General features: G+C 36.0%; 1 protein-coding gene across 1 annotated transcript in view; it reads right to left on the bottom strand.

The window, feature by feature from the left end:
- Positions 1–24,688, bottom strand: part of WDR36 (WD repeat domain 36) — a 29,681-nt gene that overhangs the window by 306 nt on the left and 4,687 nt on the right. The window contains exons 5-22 of the mRNA XM_057430850.1: positions 24,044–24,176; positions 22,363–22,417; positions 21,394–21,526; positions 20,577–20,752; positions 19,871–19,991; positions 17,704–17,769; positions 16,633–16,716; positions 15,478–15,632; positions 14,722–14,836; positions 13,929–14,094; positions 13,537–13,645; positions 12,693–12,772; positions 8,709–8,816; positions 7,447–7,544; positions 5,838–5,980; positions 5,062–5,178; positions 4,748–4,829; positions 1,789–1,976 (exon numbers count right to left, since the gene is read on the bottom strand). Of these exons, the coding sequence (XP_057286833.1) occupies positions 1,789–1,976; positions 4,748–4,829; positions 5,062–5,178; positions 5,838–5,980; positions 7,447–7,544; positions 8,709–8,816; positions 12,693–12,772; positions 13,537–13,645; positions 13,929–14,094; positions 14,722–14,836; positions 15,478–15,632; positions 16,633–16,716; positions 17,704–17,769; positions 19,871–19,991; positions 20,577–20,752; positions 21,394–21,526; positions 22,363–22,417; positions 24,044–24,176 (2,129 nt within the window). The remainder of the gene's footprint in view (positions 1–1,788; positions 1,977–4,747; positions 4,830–5,061; positions 5,179–5,837; positions 5,981–7,446; positions 7,545–8,708; positions 8,817–12,692; positions 12,773–13,536; positions 13,646–13,928; positions 14,095–14,721; positions 14,837–15,477; positions 15,633–16,632; positions 16,717–17,703; positions 17,770–19,870; positions 19,992–20,576; positions 20,753–21,393; positions 21,527–22,362; positions 22,418–24,043; positions 24,177–24,688) is intronic.

Here is a 24,688-nt window from a genome sequence, read left to right as displayed (position 1 = left end):
GAAAACGAAGACAAACAATTAGTGAAAAATATACAGGTAACAAAAAATTTAGAAGATCAATTTCCTCATTCAGTTCCAATACTTTGTTTTCATTAATGTCCCAAGTAAGGGAAGGACTCTTTGCCTTCAATTAATTCCTTCTATTTAATGCTCTCTTTTGCTAGTCTTTTTCAAGCCATTTTACTCCAATACTCTATGTATTAGATGGGATAAGCAGCAAAATGTCTTTAATGTTTCTGCTTTAATAGATCTGCTGCTGCATCTATTCCAATCAGTCACATATTCTATTTCCAACCCACATCATAAATTCCTCTTCAGGCTAGAAAGTCTAAACAGGTGCCCTGAGGTTTATCTGTTTTATGTTGTATCATTTTATCTATTATTGTAATCAAATTTAATTATTTTAATTATTTTTATTAAATGTTACTTAATATTTAATTCTTATGTGTTGCGTAAAGCAAGAAGAATGATGCCAGCATGCTCTATACTGATCCAGGGAGATGATGTCTCCCTAGGTAATAAACAGGAACCTTGGTGAAGCACAAAGAAGAAACCTCTGTCTTGTAGACAGGCAATGTTATTACGACTTAATGGACAGAACAGTTATTTTCCTGATTACAATTTAAATCTAGAAGTCTTGCTAAGCTCAGAGCTGTTTCACTTGGAACCCACAGCAAAAGACAATGGTGTTCATGTGTCACAGCTGAGTTTGTATTATTTGACTGTACTTCAGATCCCAAGTACATTTCTGAGGCAAATTACCTAGCTGTCCACTAAAGACAAACAGATTTTGTATGAAAGAAAAAAAAAAGAATTCTAGCATTTAATATTGCAACTATTATAGCCAGTCCAAGGGACAAGACTCACAAAAACCAAACTAATAATAAACAGACATGATAAAAAGCCACTGTGAATGAGTATCAAGACTACAACGTGAAATTTACTCATATTCAGCTGCAGTACTTGTTCTTGTGGAAGCTGCCCCACATGTCCTATTTAACCCCCCAAAAGGAAAAGAGCAAGTTGTATTTGTCCAGCATTACATTCTCTTTAAAACCAATCCCTGTTTAATATTGCTATTAAGAAATACTCAGTTAAATAACCAGTATTACATGTACCTGAATGTTTGCAACGTTTTCCTAGTAAACTGTACATAATTGCTTTACCACAGTTTCCTAAACCAGAGTATCCTGATAAGGTAAGCATTTATGCATCAGAAGGGCTTCAATCTTTTGCAGAACCGCTTTCCCTCTACGAGTAACTGCTATTGTGTTTTACTGCAATAACTTTCTAACTTCCACACTCCTTGGAATAATTTTACTACTTCTGAGGTGCTAAAGCAGTAACAGAAGAAAGACGGCTCACTGACATGGCAAGTAAGTCAGGCATGTGGTATCTAGTGGTAAGTCCAACAAAATACCTATTTTACTATCCCAAATGTTAATAACATTGCATTCTCTTCTTAAGGCATAGCCTACAGTTACTTATCAATTAACAGCTATTAAGAAGTTAGGTATGTTACAAACAATAAGAGCAATTCTAAGTAACAAATACTAGAACAAAACCCGTCTGGTCCATTTCACAACATCTGTGGTTTTTTTTTCAGTTTTTTCTGGACTGTGACCAGGTAAATTGTCAAATTATTCAATACATTCATTTAGCAGTTTTAAAACTACCCCCAACAAAAATCATGTAAGATAATTCTTTCAAGCAGGCAATTTTCATTCCTTACTGGACAGCCACCACTTTAAACAGGACTAACATAAAACTTTGTGAGAAAATTGTTACCTTTAAAAATAGTGCAAGGTACGCCTGAGCAAGTTCAAAGTTGTACTTCTTGTTCAGCATCATTCCAATCATTCTCAAAAAGCTTAGCATCGCCTCCATTGAGCCACCACCTTCAGGGGCCAAACACCTTAGTTCTACCTCAATATTAGATGGTCCCAAGCTTTTCAGTAAGTTAAGTGAAGCTGTATCTGTGTTAAAACATTGAGGAATACATCACCAGTAACATCTACAGGAAAGAATCTTACGAATGCTACAAATCGTTCATCTGGACAGGTTTATTCCAAAATTCTTAAGCAGTGACTGTAAGTTTCAAGTTTCTACTGTTGCCTTTTTTGTTTTCCACCAAATGCCATCCAGCCTTCAATTTAATGTCCCATCACATCCTATAGAGAAGCACATCTCTAACAAAACAGTTTCATTTTATTTGTAACTTTACCTTGAAAAATATAAGTAACAACTGTGTATTTATATAACTTCCCTTCCTCCCCCATTTCCATCTTCTAAGCTGTAAAAAAATTCTCATTAACCACATAACTTGCCATTTTACTTCTTTTGGCAAAAAGAGATGGGACCTCAGGTTGTTGAAAATATACCCTAAAAGAGACAAGGGAATACTGTCTATGGTGGGGTGGGGTCAATCTTTTCCCTCATAGAAACGTACGCAATTTAGAAACTCTTTCCTCTTCAAAATGTTCTTCCTCAGTATTTCTACAATCCTACCTGATCTTTGAGAATTCCATTCATTTTCTTTAAAAATGCAGAGATAAAAATATAAATGCTTGTAAACACAGCTGTTGTTAAACACATTTTTTTAAATGTCTTCTAATTAATATTTCTTTTCCTAAGAAGTTGCTAGTAAGAGCAACTTTTTACATTCTTACATCATGGTAACTAATGATATTAGGCATTGGCTAATATTCCTTAGGTGGTATAAATCTGTTTGCATCTGTATTTGATTCCTAAGAAAATTATCTATTTTTAAATGTAATTGTGACATTAATATTAAACAGATGTATTAATTCACTGTTGCGCTGTGACACTGAAAAACTAAACATAGAACATAACTGTCAAGTTGGGACACATACAATCCAGAAAAGGTGCCCAGCTCAGTCTGTGTTCCACAGTCCTGATCTGACATACAAAACCCTGTCTCCATCCCAATGGTAAGCCAGGATAGCTTCTAGTATATCTCTGCTTACTTGCACAGCCTAGTTACCATTATAAGAGATGCTTGTAAACTAGCAAGCACAGAGCCATGTTACCCACCAGCAGCTTCTTCAGCCAGGATCAACAAAGCCTGGATTTGGATTACAGCACGGACCTTGGAGCACACTCTCCTCACAGCAGAGGTGGCCTGAGGCAGGCGCACTGCACCACTACTGCAATGCACTTGCTCCCTGGAACAGCCAGCCTCTAGGTGCTTGGTTAGGTTTTTAATTATTCACATGATGTTTCACTTTTCTCTGTGCAGCTCTGAAGCACCTTAAAAGAATACTACCAAGTGAGGTACTAAAACCACAGTGTAACACCACACCTTGTTTGTGATAATCACATTCTGCATATAAAAATGCTTTAAGTACAGCTGAGTAAGCTGATTATATCAGAAGAGATTAAGGGGTCTAAAAATTCCCAGCAGAACTGCCTCGTGCACAAGCTACCTGTCCTGGGTTCATCTGTAACAGTTATTTTCCTCCTTCTTAGTAGCTGGTACAGTGCTGTGTTTCCACTTCAGTCTATGTACAATGCTGATAACACACCAATGGTTTAGTTCTTGCTGAAAGAGCATTTACGCTGATAAAGAACTTTTCAGTCTCTCATGCTCTGCCAGTGATGGGGGGCACAATAAGCCAAGAAGGAGCAGAGACAAGATACCTGACCCAAACTAGCCAGAGAAATATTCCATATCACAGCATGTCATGCCCAATATATGAACTGGGGGGAATCACCCAGAAAGGGGAGATTGCTGCTTGGGTCAGGCTGTGTATTGTTCAGTTTGTGGTGAACAATTGTATAGTGCATCACTGGTGTTTACTGGTGTTTTTCCTTTCCCTTTTTAGTTTTGCATTCTCTCCCCGTTATTTCCCTTATCATTATTATCACTGGTGGTAGTATGAGTGGTTTTGTATTATACCTTAGTTACTGCACCATTCTAATCTCAACCTGTGGGATTTACATTCTTTGGCTTCTCCTCCCCATCCCTCTGGGAGCCGGGGGAAAAAGAGGGGAATGAGTGAGCGAGTGGATACATGGGTCTGAGTTACTGTCTGGGCTTAAACCATGATACTACTGGTGACTGCCCATTTAAGTTTCCAAGCCAGCTATATCAGCAATCATTTCCAAAAAACCTAAGTTTCAGCAATTCTGCAGCAGCACCAATTGAAACAGGGAAAACAGCATGTAAATTCCACAGTCAATTTACATGATAATTTCAATGGTAACTGAATGTTAAAAGAAATCCAAAAGCTTATTTTTATATTAATTATTTCTTAAGATTTGAATTATGAAGTAAGCAACTAAAGCTCCAAGTTTTCAGAATGTTTAGTGAAGTAGCCCACGGAAACAGAAATTGGCAGGCAAACTATGTTTTTCACGTCCCAGTTACTATCTCATCAGATCACTCCCTTCCTTTCTTACCCTACAAATAATACATAGCACTTTTTCTGGGCAAGATCATCACAATGCAAATCTAACAATCTTAGAAACACTACCTTCTTTCTCTATATGGGTTTCAGCCAGAACTGGGCTCCATTCTGCAGCAAGCTAGACTACCAACAGATCTTTGATACACACTGGCTATCTACGTATTAGCCTTATGCACAACAGGTCATGCTCTTTGTCTTTGCTACTATACTATGTGTATTTTTTTCTTCACGTGTTACAATTCTGGCATTAGAAAGCAAATGTGTATCAAAATATTATTAGCATCTACATTTTTTAGTGAAATATCTTGTTAACTTACATTCATTAGTTCTCAGGGCTTCTTCAAGATGAATGAAAAAATCAGATTTCTGTGCCAGTACTCCAAGGCTTACTACCTTTGACTAGAACATGAAAGCACAAGAGTGTACATGAACATGCAAAACATATGTTTACATTTTGATTATTTTCCCCCAACAGAACAAACACTTTAAGAAAGAAAGCATTATGTAAATGTGTTAAAACTGGTACTTTAAAGTCTTTAAGCAAGATCTCACTTAGCATTAAAACACATAAGCGTTTTCTTTTAAAATACACTAGATAAGCACTATTATATTAATAGATTTTTGGTTTTACCTGTGTATCATTTTCTTCCCTTGGAGTAACGTAATGGGGTATAAGACCAGGAACCGTTGGGATGAAGAAAGGAGCTGACTTGGGAACTTTTGGTGGCTCTCTTGGTTTATTTTTTTTCTGTTAAGCAGATATTTGAATTAAAATCATCACCACATTAAGAACATGTAGAAATTCTTTTTATGAAGAGTTTTATTTTTAAAATACTATGAAAAATGTAAGGACTAACTGAAAAATAAGTATATAGGTAAAATATTTTACCACTAAATAAGAAATTACCATTTAGGAGAAGAAAAAAAAAAAAAAAAGCCAAAACAACCCCCTCTCCCAGATCCCGGAAATTGTGAAAAGCACTATATAGTCTTCTACTGCAAAATCTTGAAAAATACCTGAAAAGTAGGATCAAATTTTGTGACTAGGTAAATGCAGCTCATAGAACACAGGCAAATATATCTGGCTGTATACTACTATTTTTTGCATATTCCCTCTTTTCCCGGTTATGTGAATGCCCAACAGTTATTTAGAGGCATAACCTGGCACAGCTGTACAGGCACTTTTATTGACATGGAAAGATCTGCTTTCAGACAGCTATCTGGAATGTTGCAGAAACAGTAATGGCAAAAATTATGAATTCTGCCTTCTCAAGTTTTCTTGAGCATCCAAGAGAATGGTTAACTGCCTGTTTTGTATTACAGGAGAAACAGCCCTTAATTTACCTCCTTCCTCAAAAATACAATCCAAATACTACAGATCTGCACTGGCATGCCCAATATAATTACCTTGATAACATCAAGACTAAGGAGATTTTTCCACCTTGATTCCGGCAATGAGGAAAGGGTCACCAGCTGCAATCCGAGCTGCTCAGGTGAGGCATATTCGATCATTTCATCACATGTTTCTTCATCTCCTGCCATATCCACATCTGTCAACAACAGATATATTTTATGAACATACATATTTCACATTTAGTTTTAAAAATCAAAACGTGACTATGTCTTCTGCAGTTTTTTAAAAACACATGCATAACAGCTGCATGTATGAGTGCTAGCATAACAAACAGCTGAAAAGCTACAGAAACAATATTAACCCTATGAAATATTAAATTTAAATTGCAAACAATTATAGCTAAAATGCAGAACTGAATAAATACTTTGAAGACTAAAAAGATTTGTTTGCTTTGGCTGAAATCATGTAAAATCAATTTATAGAAGTGGATTATTTTCAAAATCTTGTACAGTGTTTTAAAATACATACTAAACAATTTAAGTTCCAAGTTAAAAGTCTGTAAAACCTTTGCATTTAAAAAATATTCACAACCTGTTCATAGGTATGACTGAAGTGGCACATAAAAATGAAGATCTCAACACTGAAGTACAACAAACACTGAGAGATGTGCAGTGTGTCATTAGGTTTTCTCTAGACTTCCTACGTGGTCTTGACCAAACACCTCTACTTTCCCTTCCTTTTTTGCAAAATATGACATGGTTGAAACCACGAATGTGGTGGAAAAGCCTAACACAGCAAAGAAATGCAAACCATTAAAAGCTCCTGAGCATGTCAACAGGAACTTTACATTTGCTGAAGGTAGAAAATGAGTTAAAACCGTTCAGCCAGAATCAGTTTATAGGATTAAAACATTCTAAATTTTGGAATTAAAATCCTGTCTTCATAATTTAAGTATCTAAAATAAGTATGTGATTAACAAAGCAGTCATCATCGAGTATGCTCCCCGCTCTTTTGGGCAGTCAATATTCAAGGTGTGTTCTTCCTCCAGATGGAGATCTACATGTATAGACAATGCTAAATGTGTGGCAGACAAGAGTTCCATCTAGAGGCCCTCAAAACTGCTACAAGCCCACAGCTGTTTCTATTAAACATATCAAAAAAAGTATTTTAGGCCTTTCTTTCACTGGGACTATCTAGCACAGCTATATGACAGCTGAACCCATTTCTCTTGCCAACACAGGCAATATGCACAAGCTTACAGGCAGACAAAAAAGCTGGAATTAAGTGGACAAACAACAATCCCCTTTACACCCCCAAACAGTAATGTTAATTTCAAACTGGCCTTTAAGATGTGTAAACACCTTCTGTTTTGACAAGTCAGATCAAAGAAAGCCACCAAACAGCACACACGTTTTTAACATCTGCAAAATCTCCTTGAAGAGATGGTGATCATTGCAATGTAATTTTTTATGTCTGAACACAGAACTATTACTAGATTTTAGTAAACAATTTAGCATATGAGTTAAATATGCCAAAAAATGGTAGAAGAAGCAACAGGCACACTTCAGAGAAACAGTGAGTCTTCACTGAGGAAGCAAACCATCTTCTATCTGAAATATAGTACCAAATCGAAAATTAAATACTCTTTCATGTGAAGATTACCTTCAATGGGGCAGGTAGTCGGGCGTGCCACCATAGAAGGTACATAATCTGCCGAAAGAGGCCGTAAAGAGACAAGTGAATACAGAGAACGGTTTGACCTGAAAAGTAAGACAGGCATTTTAAAACAACCTTCAAGTGAACGGGAACAAATATTTTAGACATAATTTTTACTGCACTATGGCAATTCACCAGGTTCTATTCAAGACTAGTTTTCCTCATCTACCAGATAAACAATAAATGAAACACAGTAATGTATATCATCTGAAAGTCTGAAACACAGAAGTTATGCTGGAGTATTATTGTGGAATTATGCAGTATTACTACTTCAATTATTGCCAGATGCTGCATTTACTTGAAGTTGCAAACCTAACAATCTAAAAAGCTTTGTAGTTAATGTGTACAATATAATACAGAAATGCCGCTTTCACAGAATTTCAAAATAGTACTCTTAGCAAATTTTCTTGAGGTTTGGAACACACACATGTCATTTTGGCAATTTTTTTTTTCAGTCAATATGAAAAAGGGCTAGGTAAAAAGAACAAAGCAATTAAGCACAGAAAGGTCTAACAATTGAACAACCCTTAGACAAAACCACAGGCAACAAATGTAACTTGAAATACCTATCAAGCAAAAAAATAAGAGAAAGCAAAAAATAAGAAAAAAAACTTATCACTTAAAAGATGTGTTACTTCAGTTCTGGGCCTAACAAGTCATTCGCTTTGAAGACAGGTTAGGAGGAAATTGAACTGAAATACAATTTACATCTGAGGTGATTTATCATTAAACATAAATAATTTCAACTTACAAGTCCTACTCAGAAGTCTCAGAGAACATTGTATACCAGGACAAGAAGAAAAGCCCCTCAGAAAGCAATACTGTATGAGCACTGATGTTTCCAATAGAATAAAGAAACCAAAACAGTAGAGTCAAAGAAAAACTTTAGGAATGGCATAACAAGAATTCTTTAGAATAATAAAGAAACATTTAGGAAAAGACAATTTAATTATCAGAATATCTTTATGAATAATATATATTATTCATTAATAATAATAATAAAATAAATAAAATAAATATCTTTATAACTGCAAAAGACTTCAAAATTTACGAATCACAACACCACAGAATACCTGTCTTAATTAGAAAAAGAAAAGACAAAAGCCCGGAGATGGTACTTTGTAGAAGAATTCCCTATTTGTGATACAGGTGATTAAAAGAATTCTTCCGCATCTGAAATTCTATGTAGAAATAGATGTATTACATACCACAAATAAATTCCAAGGTCATCCACATGTGCTGACGCTAGAAAATCTCCCGTAGGAGACATAGTAAGGCTCACAGCTGCGGAGTCTACCAAAAAACAATCTATGAGGCTAAGGAAAAAAAACACAACAAAGAAATTCTCAGCAAGATGAGCTTGTTTACCTATTCATATCTGAATTACAGCACAAATTTGAGTGAATGCAAGCAGGATATTGGAAGTATGTATACAAATTAGCATATGATAGGTACTGCAATACAACAGTACTAAAATACTAAGCTTAGCAAATGAACAACACTGTGCAACAAAACCACCCACCTCGTAAGAGTCTCTAAATCGGCTAAAGCTGATACACTTATGCTACGTACTTAAACATCCACATTCTGTGGAGAACATGATGAACCATGTGTCCACATTCAACTCCCTATGCCTAATATTAACATTTATAGGCCGTAAATGTCACACTTTAAATCAGCCTCATGATGCTCTGACCTCATCTTTCAATACTTCGCCTTGAATTGTCAATTCACTCTCTCAAGATACTTGATATACACTTTGTTAACACTAGGACTTAATCTTTCTAAAGTAAAGAATGCTCTGAGATTATTGTATCTTCGGCCTAATAAACCATTCCTTTCATTATTGCAGAAAGGTGAAAAAAAATCCCCCCCCCCCCCAAAAAAGAACAAACACCCCCCCCAAAAAAAAACACAAAAACCCCCAACACCCCCCCCCCCCCAAAAAAAAAAACCCCACAAAAAAATACCCCACACATAAAAAGAAAGTTAAAATATCAAATACTACATGACTATTTTAACAATAAGGTATTTCAGAGTTCTGGCTGATGCCACAAGTCTTGAATGATGCACACCCTAGTAGACTTCCACTCAAGCCTGGGTTTATGGCACTGTTTTTCCTTTGTTGAGGTATACATTTCAGTTACTTCAAATTGTAAGAAGCAACTGAGTTTGACAACTACTTAACTGAGAAACAAAAAGAACAAATGGAGAGCTTCAATACTTTCTTCTGGTTTACAGACCAGAATCAAAAGCAAAGTGGGAAGTAACAAAAGCAGCTAGTTCTACCACCCAGCTCTGTTCACTAACCACTGAAAAAATATTCATGTAACAAAGCAGTTTAAAATGTAAAGATCTTGTGGACATGCATTTTCTTAGGTACTTGAGCACTCCTGTGATGATCCAACAAACCGTATTAAAAATAAAAGCCTTTTCTTTTTTCCTCTGAAAGGGATATTTTATTCTGAGTGCATGCTATTAAGACACACATTACATGAAAACTAACCAGGTAAAAGTCACATTATTCATCACTTTCAATATAAAATATACAAACACTAAAACTGTAAATGCCAGAACATGTGTCAGTTACACTGATAGCTTTTGCATGCAGCACACAATGGCTAAAAAAAATCTTACTACACATACATACTTTACTTTCAAATCCATCCTCTTACCACAGTCTTTACCAGTAACTGAGAAATACTGTTCAATAAAACAACTGTAAGGAACAACTGCAAAACTAAGTTACACTAAATTAATTTTTATTACCTACTGAATTTAAATGATGATTAAAATTACAGATAGGGAGAAGATGAAAGGTCAATCCACTATAGGAAAAAGACACGCTTATAAATTTTTACACAAAGAGTACAGTAATTGTTACATAAATGCCTAGTAGCTGAAAGTATTCACCTTTACGCTTCCTGTTTAATTGCAAAAGTGAGACAATGGGAAGTATGAAGTTGCTGAGCTCGTGATATCAACATGTTTCTTATACTATTCTGTCTCAAGTACTCCATCCAAACTATAAATAGCTTGTAGCCTTGATTTCTTAATTTGTCTATTCAAGCTACAGTGCAGAAAGAAAAATTTGCATAATGCCAGTTCCTCCATGTAACTTTCTCTGCACAAATTATTTGTTTCCTAATTCTCAAAAAGCCCTACATAAAAAACATGCACAAGGAATACTTAAAATAAGGACAGTTAAGCACCATTCCCAAATAAAAACAGATGATCAGTAAGTAAACAGTATGGAGTCCATTACAGTCAGTTGGTATTTTCCACAATGTAGGACTTAAGTCATGTAAAAACATGTTTTCCAGCCTTTTGTAAGGACAGTATCATAACTGAGTCTTTAGAATGCACAGTTTATAATTTGGTTCTTGTATTTATAAGCAAATATACCAGAGTAGAAGTAAATCAAGCATCTGGCTTTTTATTAAAAGTGGCTCTTCCTTTTCAATACACTGTGCTGAAAAATACCTTTCCTTTACATTTGGGAAGAACAATTTAACGTAATTGTTTCTTTCCTTTCAAAAGTAAAGTTTGTCACCTATCTGCCTAGATCTTGGCTTGACCGTAATTTCTTGCAGTTCTGAGAGAGAAATCATTTACTTATGTGTTACATCATTTACTTATGTGTTACATGCAAATAAGAACTACTGTTAAAGAAACATATGAATGGATCCTTACTGCAAAATGTTGTGTTATCAAGAAATGAGAGAGACAAGTAACATCTCTGAAGTTTGATAATTAATGTTGCAATTTTTGTAGTTAATTCTGTAGTTAATAATTTTGGAAGGGAAAGATGGTCAGAAAGAGGAAGTCGTAACAGAGCGATCATGTCCTTCCCATTTGTACTAGAAAGAAGACAGCTACTGTCCATCTTGCCCCATTTTAGACAAGTATCATTCATCATGTGAGAATAAGTCACTTCTGTAGATTCAACATATTTTTTATAGCAAAATGAAAACTTACAGTATACAAAATTATTTACGAAAATGAATCAACAACAGTAATCGATCCAAATGAAACCATTCAGTTCCAGATATGACTAGAACAGCACACTGTGTAGCACTACTTTAAATTATTAAAAATCTATTTGTTGTGCTGCTAAAGGAATGCACTGGCAGAACTCAAAGTTACTCTTTGGCCTCGTTTTTTTTAAGTTTCTAAACTTCTTGTATTTACTTGAGTACTTGGCCAAATTTCTCTGTGGGAGAATACTGCTCAAAGTGATCATAAAAGTATTTTTGGCAGCTGCAAGCATGCACAAATGAAAAAAATGTAACTGAAGTAAAGCCTTACTGTGTGGCTAAAATTAATGTAATTGAGAACAGGCTTCAATTTACAAAATTAACTGCAGTACTGCATCCAAATTTGGAGCCTGCAGCAGAAGATAGACATGAAGTTCTAACAGGTCCAGGAAAACTGTAAGATGACTGGAACATGTTTCCTATGAGGAAAGGCTGGGAAAGTTGGCATTGTCTACCCTGGAGAACAGAAGGCTCCAAGAAGACCTTCTTGCGGCCTTTCAATACTTAATGGGGGCTTCTAGGAAAGTCTGAGGGAGACTTTTTAACAGGCCTTTTCCTCAGAGGACTAGAGGCAATGGTTTTGAACTGAGAGGTAGGTTTAGACTGAATACAAGGAAGAAATGTTACAATGAGGGTGGTGAGACATTAGAACAGGTCACCCAGAGAAGCTGTGAATGGCCCATCACTGAAGTATTCAAGTTCAGGTTGCATGTGGTTTTGAGCAACCTGATATAATGAACCTGTCTACAGGAGAGTGGGGTAGGACTAAATCTTTGAAGGCTGCTTCTAACTGAAACCATTCTATGATTCTACAAACAGTTCAGTATATCATGAAGCAATCCACCTTAAACAATCTCTTGCCATTTAGATTACAGCACTACTTACAAGGGAAAAATTCACACTACATGGAAACTCCAGGTTTCATTATTAGATCTTCACTTCAGGACACTTTTATTCTGTACATCGAGAAAAAGGCACATATTGCTAGCATCTGACAGAACTAATATACTGGGTATTGGGTTGTTACACCATGTACAACTTTTGAGTATCACATAGTTTAGGTTGGTGACCATCAAGTCAGAAGGCTTTTTGCCACTTAACAAACCAAAAGGCGATAATAAGACATTTCTATTACATGTTTTTAAACTGACTCACCATCCAGAGGGAAGGTCCCAAGTCTTAATGGAACAGTCCATTGATGAAGTTATTAGCCAACGACCATCAGGACTGAAAGTCTAAAATAAACCAGACAGTTTAGTGGCAAAAGTGGCAAGTCAGACACTACAAGAGGCCCTGTTTTGCACATTTCAAGATTAGACTGCTCCCTAACACCAGGACAACATCATCTGGCCATAAAAGAAAACTGACACCACCTTCCTGAAAGCAAGAAAAAGACAAAAAAGGAAGCTATTTTGGAACAGTTTTAACTATATGACACAGAATACACCTGGCTGTTAATAAAAGCACTTTGGTCCATGCTTTTATGTTAATGATGAAAACCACCAAGCATAAAAGCGAAGAAATCAAGTAAGTAGGTACTTACTAGCACTTAGAATTAAATCAGAAGCTAAGAAGTATTTCAGCGAACACTTATTTTACAAGATGCACAATGAGGAATTATCAGGGTGTTGTGTAATCTTATATCTGTTTACACCTTTTATTTACCTGGCTCATCGTTTCTGTATTTCTAGTTAAGAGCCTTGAACAATTTTGCTACACAGTGTGGTTTTCATTATTCCTAATGCTTTCTTTTGTTAAAACCAAAATCAGCTTGTTGCACAGTTACAGTAAAATCTGAAAACACACTAAAAACACTGTTTGAACCCTATACATTTTGACTTGAAAACTAACATGGCCAAAACTGCTGTAGAGCTAAATACAAGCTTATTATTCACAGCTGAACATAATACTCAGTGACTTAACATATGCAGAGAAACCCACCATCTGTACAATTAATTAGGTATCTGTATATGTTGCAGAAAAATGAGTTAACAATTACCATGTCATTAATCCTTCCATGGTGTCCTGAGAATGTCCTCACAATCTTCCTGGTTTCTATATCCAAAACACTAATACTGAAGTCATCAAAGGCAATTCCCAGAATACCACTGCCAAGAATCAGTAGCACATATGATAGTGAATACTCAGACAAAAATTAAAAGCAACATCTTAACATTGCTCAAAAAAATCTTTTACCCTAGGATAGTATCAGATAAATAGAATTACATTCCTTCTGTCTAATAAAATGTTTCGTACTCGTTTTGTCAACTAGTAGTCAGTTGTATTTCAAAGCATCAGAATTTTAAACTTCATTAGAGTATTCGGTTGCAATCCTAGACTTACGTACTTACAGCAAAACAATATACACATGAAATAGCTTCAGTTTCTTACCTATCTCTGTGAAGCAGAATTCCACTCGGAACACATGGAAGATCAGCAGAGTAAACCAGATCTTTAGTTTTGAATTTCCAAAATTTAATTAATCCTTCACTACCAGCTGTGATTGTCAGCTGGTTTAACCCATCCACTGCTACACCCCTAATGGCTCCCTCATGCGCTGCAATCAAGTGAAAAGAAAATCCGAGTTGAGAATTTTAAACACACCAGAATGCCAAACACGATTATGTCGGCCCTAATATAAACTGCAAACCTATAAAGCAACAGCAAACATGTACATAAGGATACATCATACGAAATACGCATATATGCAACCATTAAAGTCTGAACACTGTTACTTACATTAAGTCCCAAGTCTGCAGCCAGGTAATTGAAAAGATAGCTTATGTAAAGAACTGGACTTGCTTAGAATTTCAGTTTCACATGCATATTCTTTCACTTTCAAGCAGGGAGCACAAAACAGATGGAAAAAATCTCAGAGATAAAGCCTTGTAACAAGAAGCCAAGTACTGGAAATGTGATTACTCCAAAAACAGCTGAGGCCAGAGGATCTCATTAGATTGCTAACAATTTTGGTAACTGACAATTTTGTGTTAATTAGCTAATATCAGAGCTGCTAAAACTAGCACAGATCCTGTCCTTCAGGGTAGGTTTCAAATTACTTCTGATTACAGTGCAAGACAGGACAGTGTAGGATAATTAGAAACACTGAAAATATTCTCACATTCATCTCAAAAGCTGAGATCTTAGACTACAGAACACCAGGCTGTAGTGTGGCAATTCTTACCTCTTTCTTCACCATAATGCCCTCTGTGAATGCCAGACTGCATGTTATACACATCAACCTGTCCAGTTGACAGCCCAATTACAGCAAAGTTTCCACATGAGGTAATGTCAACTGCCTTTTGAGGGGAAAGAAAAAGAACACCCATGAAAGCAATTCTTCAAATGTGTATCTAATTAGTAAAGCTGTAAGAAGATATGTAACATATCACGAACACAAGAGTAGTAAGTTTTTATTAGACTTCAAGGAAAACTGCACAGAACAAAAGAGATTACTTCGCAAAACAACTGAGTGAGGGGCTCTTAAAATCAAGTTTGTCAACAAGTAGCATACATGGCTCTGTATCCTTATGCAGGATAACGAAATACTGCCTTAGTGACATCCATCAGAAGTTGTATCTAAGAATATCAAATATTCAACAATCTGCATTCACAGAGCACATTTATCATCACTGGCATATAATCAACTCTATATGACTATGACAGATTAACGGTAAACACCAACCACCTATCTGAATCTGAAAATCTGCAATTAATCTGCATGTTTAAAGAAAAAAAATGCATATGCAGCATTTTTATTAAGACCATATGCATTACAAAACAGGTAGTATGACACAATGAAGTGGCAGAAAGCATTTTGCAAATCAACTAAAACATATCTAGGTCGTGCTTTTTCATTCTAAATATTACTTTTGCACAAATAGCTAACAAAACAGTATATACTGTAATGCTGAAGAAACATTATCCTAAATAAACTTACTGTTGCATATGTATCAATAGGTTTATGTTTGCTAAATTCTTCTGGCTTCAGTTTATGAGCTCCCATGGAAGTTTTCTGATAGTTCCAAGTTGTACACGTTATATACCCTTGATGGCAGGCAACAATACCATCCCAGTCACTCTGATGCGCCACTTCTGCAACATAACATATATTCGTTTTAGAAACAATCACTACAGAGTCAAAAATAAGCTCTTCTGATATTTTTCACTGCCTTTAGGCAAAATAGTTCATATTTACTGTTCTTCTTGGACAGTCAAAAGACTACCATCCAGAAAAAACACCAGGCAAACCATTGTGCGTTTGCTAGTGTAACTAAAATGTTAAAAAAACCACTAACATTTTTACCTTGAAGCAGCAGAAGTAGAATTTAAGGTAGTTCTACTACCTTAATCAGGTAGATCGAATACTAATTTTAGAAGTGCATATATACACACACTCACATATTTGCAAAGTACATACAGACAGCCTATATCACTGAAGTCTCCAAATATAAATACTGCATGTAGTCAAATAGCTATTCAAAATTGCAAATCCAAACCTTTCAATGTATGAAAAAATCAACCATCCTCCAAAACAAAATAATAGTTACACTTAGGACAAAACAGACTTCAAACCTGAAGAGGAGGTAATTAATTTAAAGAATTTTGATGAAGCAAAGATAATTGCAATTCTGATTCAGAAAGCCAGGTTCATATTTGCATACTTAAATACAAATGAACAGAGTAATTTGTCTTTAAAGCCAGAAATTGGACTTTGAAAAAAGACTCACATAAAGAAACTCAGGAATCAAAATCAACCATGCTAAGATATCGTCAAATGACAAAAATTTTCAACCCCTGTAACCGCTGGTTCTCCATCTTGGCATAATACACCAGAAGATTCTGGCTCACATGCTGGAGATTTTCAAGCGAAGAGCCAGTTAGACATTTGAAATAAAATACCCTTTTCTAAAATAACAGAAAAATTTACCAAGTAAAACATCATTTTAAACTGCCACTCAACAGCTCACGAGAGGCCACAGAATTTCAATCTCATCTTGATACAGCACAGGCTTTCAAAACAGTAGTTTCTTGAGGGTTAAAAGACAAAATGAAGCCATGCTCAGCTCTGTAATGTATTTCACAGACTACTTACCTGAAGCAAAGACTGTAATTGGTGGAAGTGCCATCGTATCAAGCTTAAGACCTTTCTTTTTTGATTTCTTTTTGTTAATTGAACCTTAAAAATATAATAATAAAAAAAAAGTTACGTGTCTCAATCTCATGGCTATATCTGAGAATAATGGTTTAAAAAGGATTGTGTACCAAATATAAAGTTCCTATTAAACTTAGATAAATTTGGTTTACATTGATTCTGTATTGCTGTTACCTAGGGTTTGAACAGTTGAGAAAATTAATAAGATTTCCTGTCAAAATTTATGTGATGCTGAGCAAATGACTAGCCAATTATATTCACATATGTATTTCTCAATCAATTTGTTCCAGGATCTTGCGCTGACATCTTCAGGCAGAGGTTCCCCCCTCACAGCTAAAATCGCAGTCACGAAGATGTGACTAAATGAAGCAATATGTAACACCCAGCCCTTTCAATAACTAAATATCATGGTTTAACCAACGTCAGAAATTTCAGATTTATGGTCAAAGGATATATATACACAATCTATTAATATACATCTGTCTACACAAATCTAAACGTAAATACAGAGATATCAATATATAGATATTTGAAAATAAAAATCTTAGTCTTTGAGTCTTATTTTCTGACCTGTACAAGAAATTACATCCCTTAAACACAGAACTGTGTGGAAAATGTGGTTTTTAAATTAAACTCTTACCTTAAGTCAAAGGAACTAAAGTCAAGAAATACAAATGAACTAGTAATTTAGTCAACTGAGTAGGAGGGAAATGGGGTAGAAAGTTGTAATTGCACATGCTGAAATGTCAGCTACTGCTTTACACATTTTTATTACAAAACTCATGCCCAATGTTTCCCACTGTCAAGCTACAGAAATTACTTTTAACTATAAACAAATCTGAGAGTACACTTTATATACATCAGGAAGGACTGAGTTTGCAGAACTGAGGTGAATAGTCTTCATACAATAGCGAGTGAAAATAAGGCCTACTAATGTTTTAGCTCCTGTTTACATAAATATTTTTCAGGGTTTCTTTCACCAATATTACGTACTTTCACTGAAATACTTACCGCGTCCTAAACTTTTATTGAACTTTTCATGCACTGTTGAAAAAGACTGCAATGTTCCATCTTGACCTGTCAAGATATCAGCAGATAGCAGTGATGGGCAAAAACCAACTTTCTGTTTACTCATAAGCCAACTGAGCAAATAAAGTAGAATATCTGCACTCAGGAACCTCAAACACCACAATAAAGTATTTACTAAAACTCCTGCTCCGAGTTAAAATACATATTATTAACAGTGGAAGTAATGGAGTATATTTTTTTATGGTCTATATCCCATTCATACTATTTTGTCCCGCACAAGATCAAAATGACACCTCTTTCATGGACATCATCTCCATGTACAATTTCTGTGACCCATCTCCTTTCTCCACCACAATATCTAGCTGTTCCCAGTTCTTTATGATCAAAACCTTCAAATATCTCCATAGTACTTCAGTAGCTTTCCCATGACCCCACACACTTCTTCACCGACTACGATATCCCATCCTTTATGTTTTGTCAAACAAACATATGTTGTGGCTGGTTAAGAACTCCAGCTAGGTTAGCCAGTAGGCTAACCCTAACAAAAATGGTCAAAGCTGTGCTGTCCATCCTTCCTGTAGACCAGGACACTAATGGGACTTCTCTACCCAGAGAACAATGCTCGCAGAACTAACAGGAATTTAGTTTAATTTAATAAAGGGACAGAAAGCTCAAATTTGAAACTGGAAAACAGATGCACTTTGTGGGGAAGATGTGGACAAGGCAGAACCAGAAACTAAAAGAAAATAAAACGGCACAACGCATGTAAAATTAAATGCGGAGATGATTTTTTTAATCATAAAAATCATAAAACATTTTTTACAACACCAAACACATAAGGAAACCAAAAATTATTAAAAGTGAACTTAAAATAATTTGAAAGACAATTTAACAGTTATACTATTCTATCATCCTTTCCTTACTTCTATGATACAGAAGTAAGGCAGAATGTATGTAATGCGAACTGGAAGAAATGTTAAGCTCAATGAAAGCCAGCGACATTGGTGAAATTTCACAAAGTTGATTTGTGGAGATGCCTGTTTTAAGGAAACAAGGGGCACCTGGAAGGCAACCCGCAGTATTGCCAGCTCATTTCTGTTGTAAAGTTTTACCACTGGTTCAGAAAACAATGTAGACAGTCTCCTTGCACTGCAAATATATCAGATCTCAAAACTTTAGACCCTTTCCACTTTGGTGGCTGCCTCTGCTCTCTCCATTTTTCAGTACAGTTAACAAAGCACTGAAGGGCTAAAACAAACGTAAGGATTTGCGAAGCAATTCTTTACTGTTCCTATGGTTCATTTGGTGTGAGCTGAATTACTGTCAAGTAAGCAGTTAATTGAATCCAAATTCCTAGCTGGAGGACCAGGGAGTAATTTTAGCACAAGTAGTTTTAGTACAGTGCATTGTTGTGTTGTACTAGGTGTAACGTTCATCAAAATGTTATGTTTTCAAAGTTACCCATGTAGACAATTTCATTACTTCAGAGTAATTAGAGATTAGATGAACAGTCTCTATTAGTCCATTACAGAAGTGGTTCTGGGCCACAAAACCATCTGATCTAGTACTTAATTTCCAAAGGCATCTATTTATGGATTTTTAAGTATGCTAGTTTCTAAGGAAGGGCAGTCACACATTTTTACACATTTAGGTTACAGTCTTGGTAACAAGCAACATTCAGAGTACATAACTGAGCTGTAAGAGATTACAAAGACACTGCAACCCAAAAAGCCTGCTTAAATTAGTGGGAAAGGTGGAGTGTCTCCTCTAAGTTACTAACTGCATTATGCTGCTTGTTTTTTCCCTGTCACAACAGAATTTCCCTTGCTCTTACAGGTTTTAATTCTGACCACCTGATAGCTCCTTAGGAGATAATGAAATAACTGATTCATCAAGCATATGCAAATGGACGACAAAAGCAGCTTGTAACCTTTTCTGCTTATAACTACTCTTCAACCTACCCACTGATAATCCTCTGAGGAAACTGCAAAACAGTTTGATACAGTAATAACTGATACCATCTACACTGATCACTTACCACGTTTCATAAATACGCATACGTAACACAACATATAGTCTATTGTATTAGTAAAACAAAGACAATTAGCTTTGCATGCAGGAAATCAGACTGAAGACTGAGAATTCATACCTGCACTAAGAATTTGCTCTCCGTTTTGCCCATGGTATCTGATTTTTGTTGGTGGTGCACTATGCCCCATCCGGCTTCTCAAGACACGTCCTGTACCACCAGGGCCATCAAAAATCCATACCTGTCTCCCAAAAAAAGAGCAGAAAAACAAAGCTGATAAAAATTGTCCCACCAGTAATTAATGCTCTTGGCAGTGGAATAGGCTTAGCTGTGAGCTGGTGCAGCAAACTTCACACATTGGCTTTCATCCTTGATCCTAAAACACTCCGGAGGTTTCCTACCACAGCAGCTGAATGTTTCCCACTGTTCATTCTGTCCCTCCACCAACGGCTAATGTGCTGCGTGTCCACTGATGCCAAGGGACTCATCAACAGCAACTGCTCATGACCCAGAACATTTAAAAAAAAAACAACAAACAAAAAAGCAAACAGATCAAGACTTAAGATAGTGTGCCAGGATGCAAAGCATGGTTCTGGAAAAGTGGATCCACAGCTTTGTTCTTCAAGGCTATCACAAAGCAGTAAATGAAGTAATGACATCATGGTAGCAAATGTTTAAACTGCCCTATTACAAATAGGCAGCAACTTCAGGATCTTGAGTTCTGCTATATATTTTTGAAAACTGCTTCAATCCGAACTGAACATTTACACTTTGGAGGACTGCCAGAAAAACATTACAGCAGATTGGAGCAGCTGTTGTAACCTACCTGTATAGCATTATCAGCACCATTAGTAATAAGCAGCGGCTCTCCAGGGACAAACGACATACCAGCTATTGCTGTGGAATGGGCATCTTGCATCTGACACATTAGCTTCTTCTCTTCTAGATCCCACAAAGCAATGTGTCCAACTGGGCTACCAGCTGCCATTACTGGGTGTCCATCTGCTCAACAATAACAAAGTTCAAAAGGTTTGCTTACTGACATTCAGCTCATCCTTGCTGACTTCTCACATCTTAAAACTGACACAATGAAAAACTACACTCACAAGGAAAAAAAAAAAATCTCAAGCTGATTCTAAAAGTATGTTTTAAGTGAATTATTCCAAGCTTATTAGCCTACATGCATCAGGATGTGAGTGCTACTGTGTCACAACTTTGGAAGTTATCAGTCCCTGTTTTAAATCCTCTTGAGCTTTTCAATTAACAGCAAAACCAAATTTCAGAAATGTACTCAAAGACTAAAATGAGTACAAAAGTTCAAAACAATCCAGTAGCATCTACACTACATTTCCTAACAAAGACAGGAAGAGAGAATTAGAAAAGATCTAATTAGAGTACTGTATGCCATACTTCCTGTGCACTGAGTCAGTACACAAGAAAATATTATAAAAACAGCCAGTATGATGAAGATGCATGATCTCCCTTACTTAAGAGGCAGCTTCTCTAGATTATCTGCAGCCTTTGAAAACTAAAACTCTCAGCCCAAATTTTCATTCTGAAACACTTAAGAGAACATCATTTCATACCTTACACTTAGTTTTAGTGATTTTATACAAATTTTCACTAAAAATGCCATAATTTACCTGTACGAAAAGATATTGCCGTGATGGGACCCCAGTCTTGTTGAAATTTCATCAGAGTTTCATCAAACTTAATATTATGTATAATGATATGACCAGATACAAGACCAACTGCAACAACATCCACTGCTGGAGCCTGCAAGGAAAATAGCAAAGCAACTGAAATGAAAAACAAAAACTTGCTGCTGCACTACCAATACCAATACATATGAAACAAGGTATCCTAAGTCCAGGACAAATAGTAAAAACCCAAATAAATCATCTTGCACAAGAACTTCTACATACATCACCTTAATACATGACTGAACACACGACAGACCTAAAAAAAACCCAGAAGATGAAAGATTTTGTGCTCAAGTCTCCATTGGATGAAACAATTCTGTTTCTAGAAGCTGGAATTCCTTTGAAAAACACCCCACTTTAGATTTTCAGTTCTCATAGACTATCAGTCACCCTGCAAGAAGCCCTGTATTTAGAAGTTTTATCCAGGATAACTGCAAACCATTTTCAAAGCTGTGATCAATGCTACCAATCAATTTTAATTCATTTATATATATACAAATATACAGTAAATACAATTATAGCACCTTTCCTTGAATCAGCAAAATCTACATTTTATTAACCTCCAAAGCAAATTAAATTTAGCAAAAAACTACCAGTGCAACAGAAGTTATATGATACACATGCATCTCACAAACCGTTTCTGTGAATTCACTACACTGAGTGAATAGACTACAGATGTTATGAACACAAAACAGCTAAGATGCTAAATACAACAAAACTAGAGCTAGAGGAAGGGCAGATAATAAGCCTTCGAGTCTACCCCTCTTCAATGAGTAAAATGCTCAAGAGAGTTATTAAAATTACCTGAGAGAATGTAAGCGATATTTGTTGCTATAATTTTAAGCAATGATATTTTGCCTTCTATTCTTGACCAGTTATGTAAGAAAATAAGATACCAAAATTACTAACTTGTTGAAGGGCAGTGACTGCAAAGTGCCATCCTGGAAAGGAATATAAGAGTTTGCTGGAAAACAAACACATAAGAAACATACATCAACTTTTTTTTTTCCCCTACAACAAAATGGCTGCTTTACATGCACTTATACAGGAAAAGTACATAAGCTTTCTGTCCTTATCAGAAATGTGATACTAATAAATAAGGTGAAGAATAAAACTTGGAGTAAATTATTATTGGAAAAAGTTAGCACCATGCATTAATACCACAAAGATGACATAATGACATAACCTAAATAGGGAGGAAGACCCTTCTATGCCAGTTGCTTCCCATGCATTTCTGCTCTGAACACACCTCTTCAGAATTATTATGATATAAAGTCAGGTCCAACCTCTATTAAAAATAAATCCTTCCTTTGCAGACTAACTTCCCTAAATGAAGACACTCATATTACAAGCACCTTGTTTCTTTTAGAAATGGTGACAGCCAAAGCATGAAGCAGGACTGTTCACTGACAAGGCAGTCATGCAGTACTTATTAAGGGTGAAATTATGGACATAGTGTTTAAGAACATACATGATTAAAAAAGTATTCCATTACCACAGTTACAGGTTGTCATTCTTAAAAGACTGCCAGCAGCCATGTGTTACCACCTCTCATTTTCCTTTCTTGCCAGAGACCATAGAATTTCAACCTTGACATTCCTATTTATTTTTTTTGCCTAATTTTGCCCACACCTACCTATAACATACTCTGTATAGGAAACAAATAGTCAAAAGTAGATACTGCTTAACACAGCGACATTGCCAAAAGAGTAGTAAAAGTCCCATAAGTTTTTACACAATTAAAAGAGAAACTAATCCATCTAATGAAGACTTTTTATCACCTAGGATGTATTGCATCTCAGCTGCTGTGACAAGCATTGAAAAGATGCAAGAGTACTGTGACTACAACTATTTAACTTTTCTGTATTTTTACGTTATTCCTATATAGCATATACAGCATCTCCAAAACATTAGAATATGAAACAAAAAAAAATAGCAGCTGTTTCAGTGAGAGATTATAGCTATGAGATTGAAACACTGAACTATGCAAGCTGAGTTAACACCTATTTGCAGTACATACATCAACAAGCAGGGAAGTTCTCTGTAGCTGTAACTTTTACAAGTCAGAAAAACATCTGACCATGGAAGGCATGAAATACTGCCATTATGGATGGTGCTCTACCAGGACATGCTCAGAGACAGCTACATGCCTACACATCTCTTACGTGAATACAAGGATCAACTACCTCCACACTACCTGGCAGCACTTCCTTGGACCCACAACAACCAAACTACTAAGCTTGGAAGAAGGGAGGCAGAAGGCCTGAACATGCATTTACTATTATTCTAATTATTTTCAAGGGAAAGCTATGTGATTCCAAGAAATAATAATAATTTAAAAGCAATTTAAAAAAAAAACAAACAAAACCAATCCTGAACAATCCCTGACATTTTGAAGGAAGAGTAAACACCACACAACTTGAAAGGCATCAGAATTCAAGGAGAAGCAGCAGTTGTTCCTGGAGATAGACCAACTGAAAACCTGTGCCAAAGGACTCGGTAAAAGATTCCATGTACTTAAAAAGTATTATTTTTTTGCATATGAAAATACTTGGAGCATTAACTGTATCCAGGTTATTAAGAATCTTACTTGGATCTTATATTCCACAGCTGCAAGCTCCCTTGTTCACTCCCAAGGAGAATTTTATTCAAATAGGTGCTGGGATGCAGAACTGCAGAAACTGCAAAACTGGCCTTATCAAAATCCATTTCAAGATACTGCTCTGCAAAAGAGTAAGGAACAACGTTAATGTTGCTACCCCCTACAAAACCGCAGGTTTGTCACCCCTTCACAAATGTAAAGGCAGAACTGATGGTTACTCTGTACAAATGCCACTGGTGCTTCCTGCATAAAGGATTAGGTAACGCATAACAGGACAGGCTAAACTTTACACTGTAACACCTGTTGGCTTGAAGGTATATTTTTTCCCTATAAGCCTACCTAACACAACGATTTGGCAGAACTGCAACGATCTATATCTTTCTGAAGGATGACTGCTCCTGTCTGAGCAAAACACCTCAAGTGATCAGCATGCCTTTTGTTTGTCATAGCAACTTCAAATCTCTAAAACCTGTCTGCAGCCACTTTCAAGACCCAGCATCCAGGAAATGACACTGGTCACACCAATGAGAATGCCTTCTAAAATAAAAATTTCAGGGCACTGAGGCACGATTTCCTAAGGCACTTTACAATGGCATGAGAAGATGCTGACACGATTATAAGATGATTCATGAG

Source organism: Pezoporus wallicus, unplaced genomic scaffold (genome assembly GCF_028554395.1).
Source record: "Pezoporus wallicus isolate ANWC-B61680 ecotype Strahan unplaced genomic scaffold, APGP_CSIRO_Pwel_v1 contig_2721, whole genome shotgun sequence".
Lineage (NCBI taxonomy): Eukaryota > Metazoa > Chordata > Aves > Psittaciformes > Psittacidae > Pezoporus > Pezoporus wallicus.
This window is presented reverse-complemented; position numbering and strand designations above follow the sequence as displayed.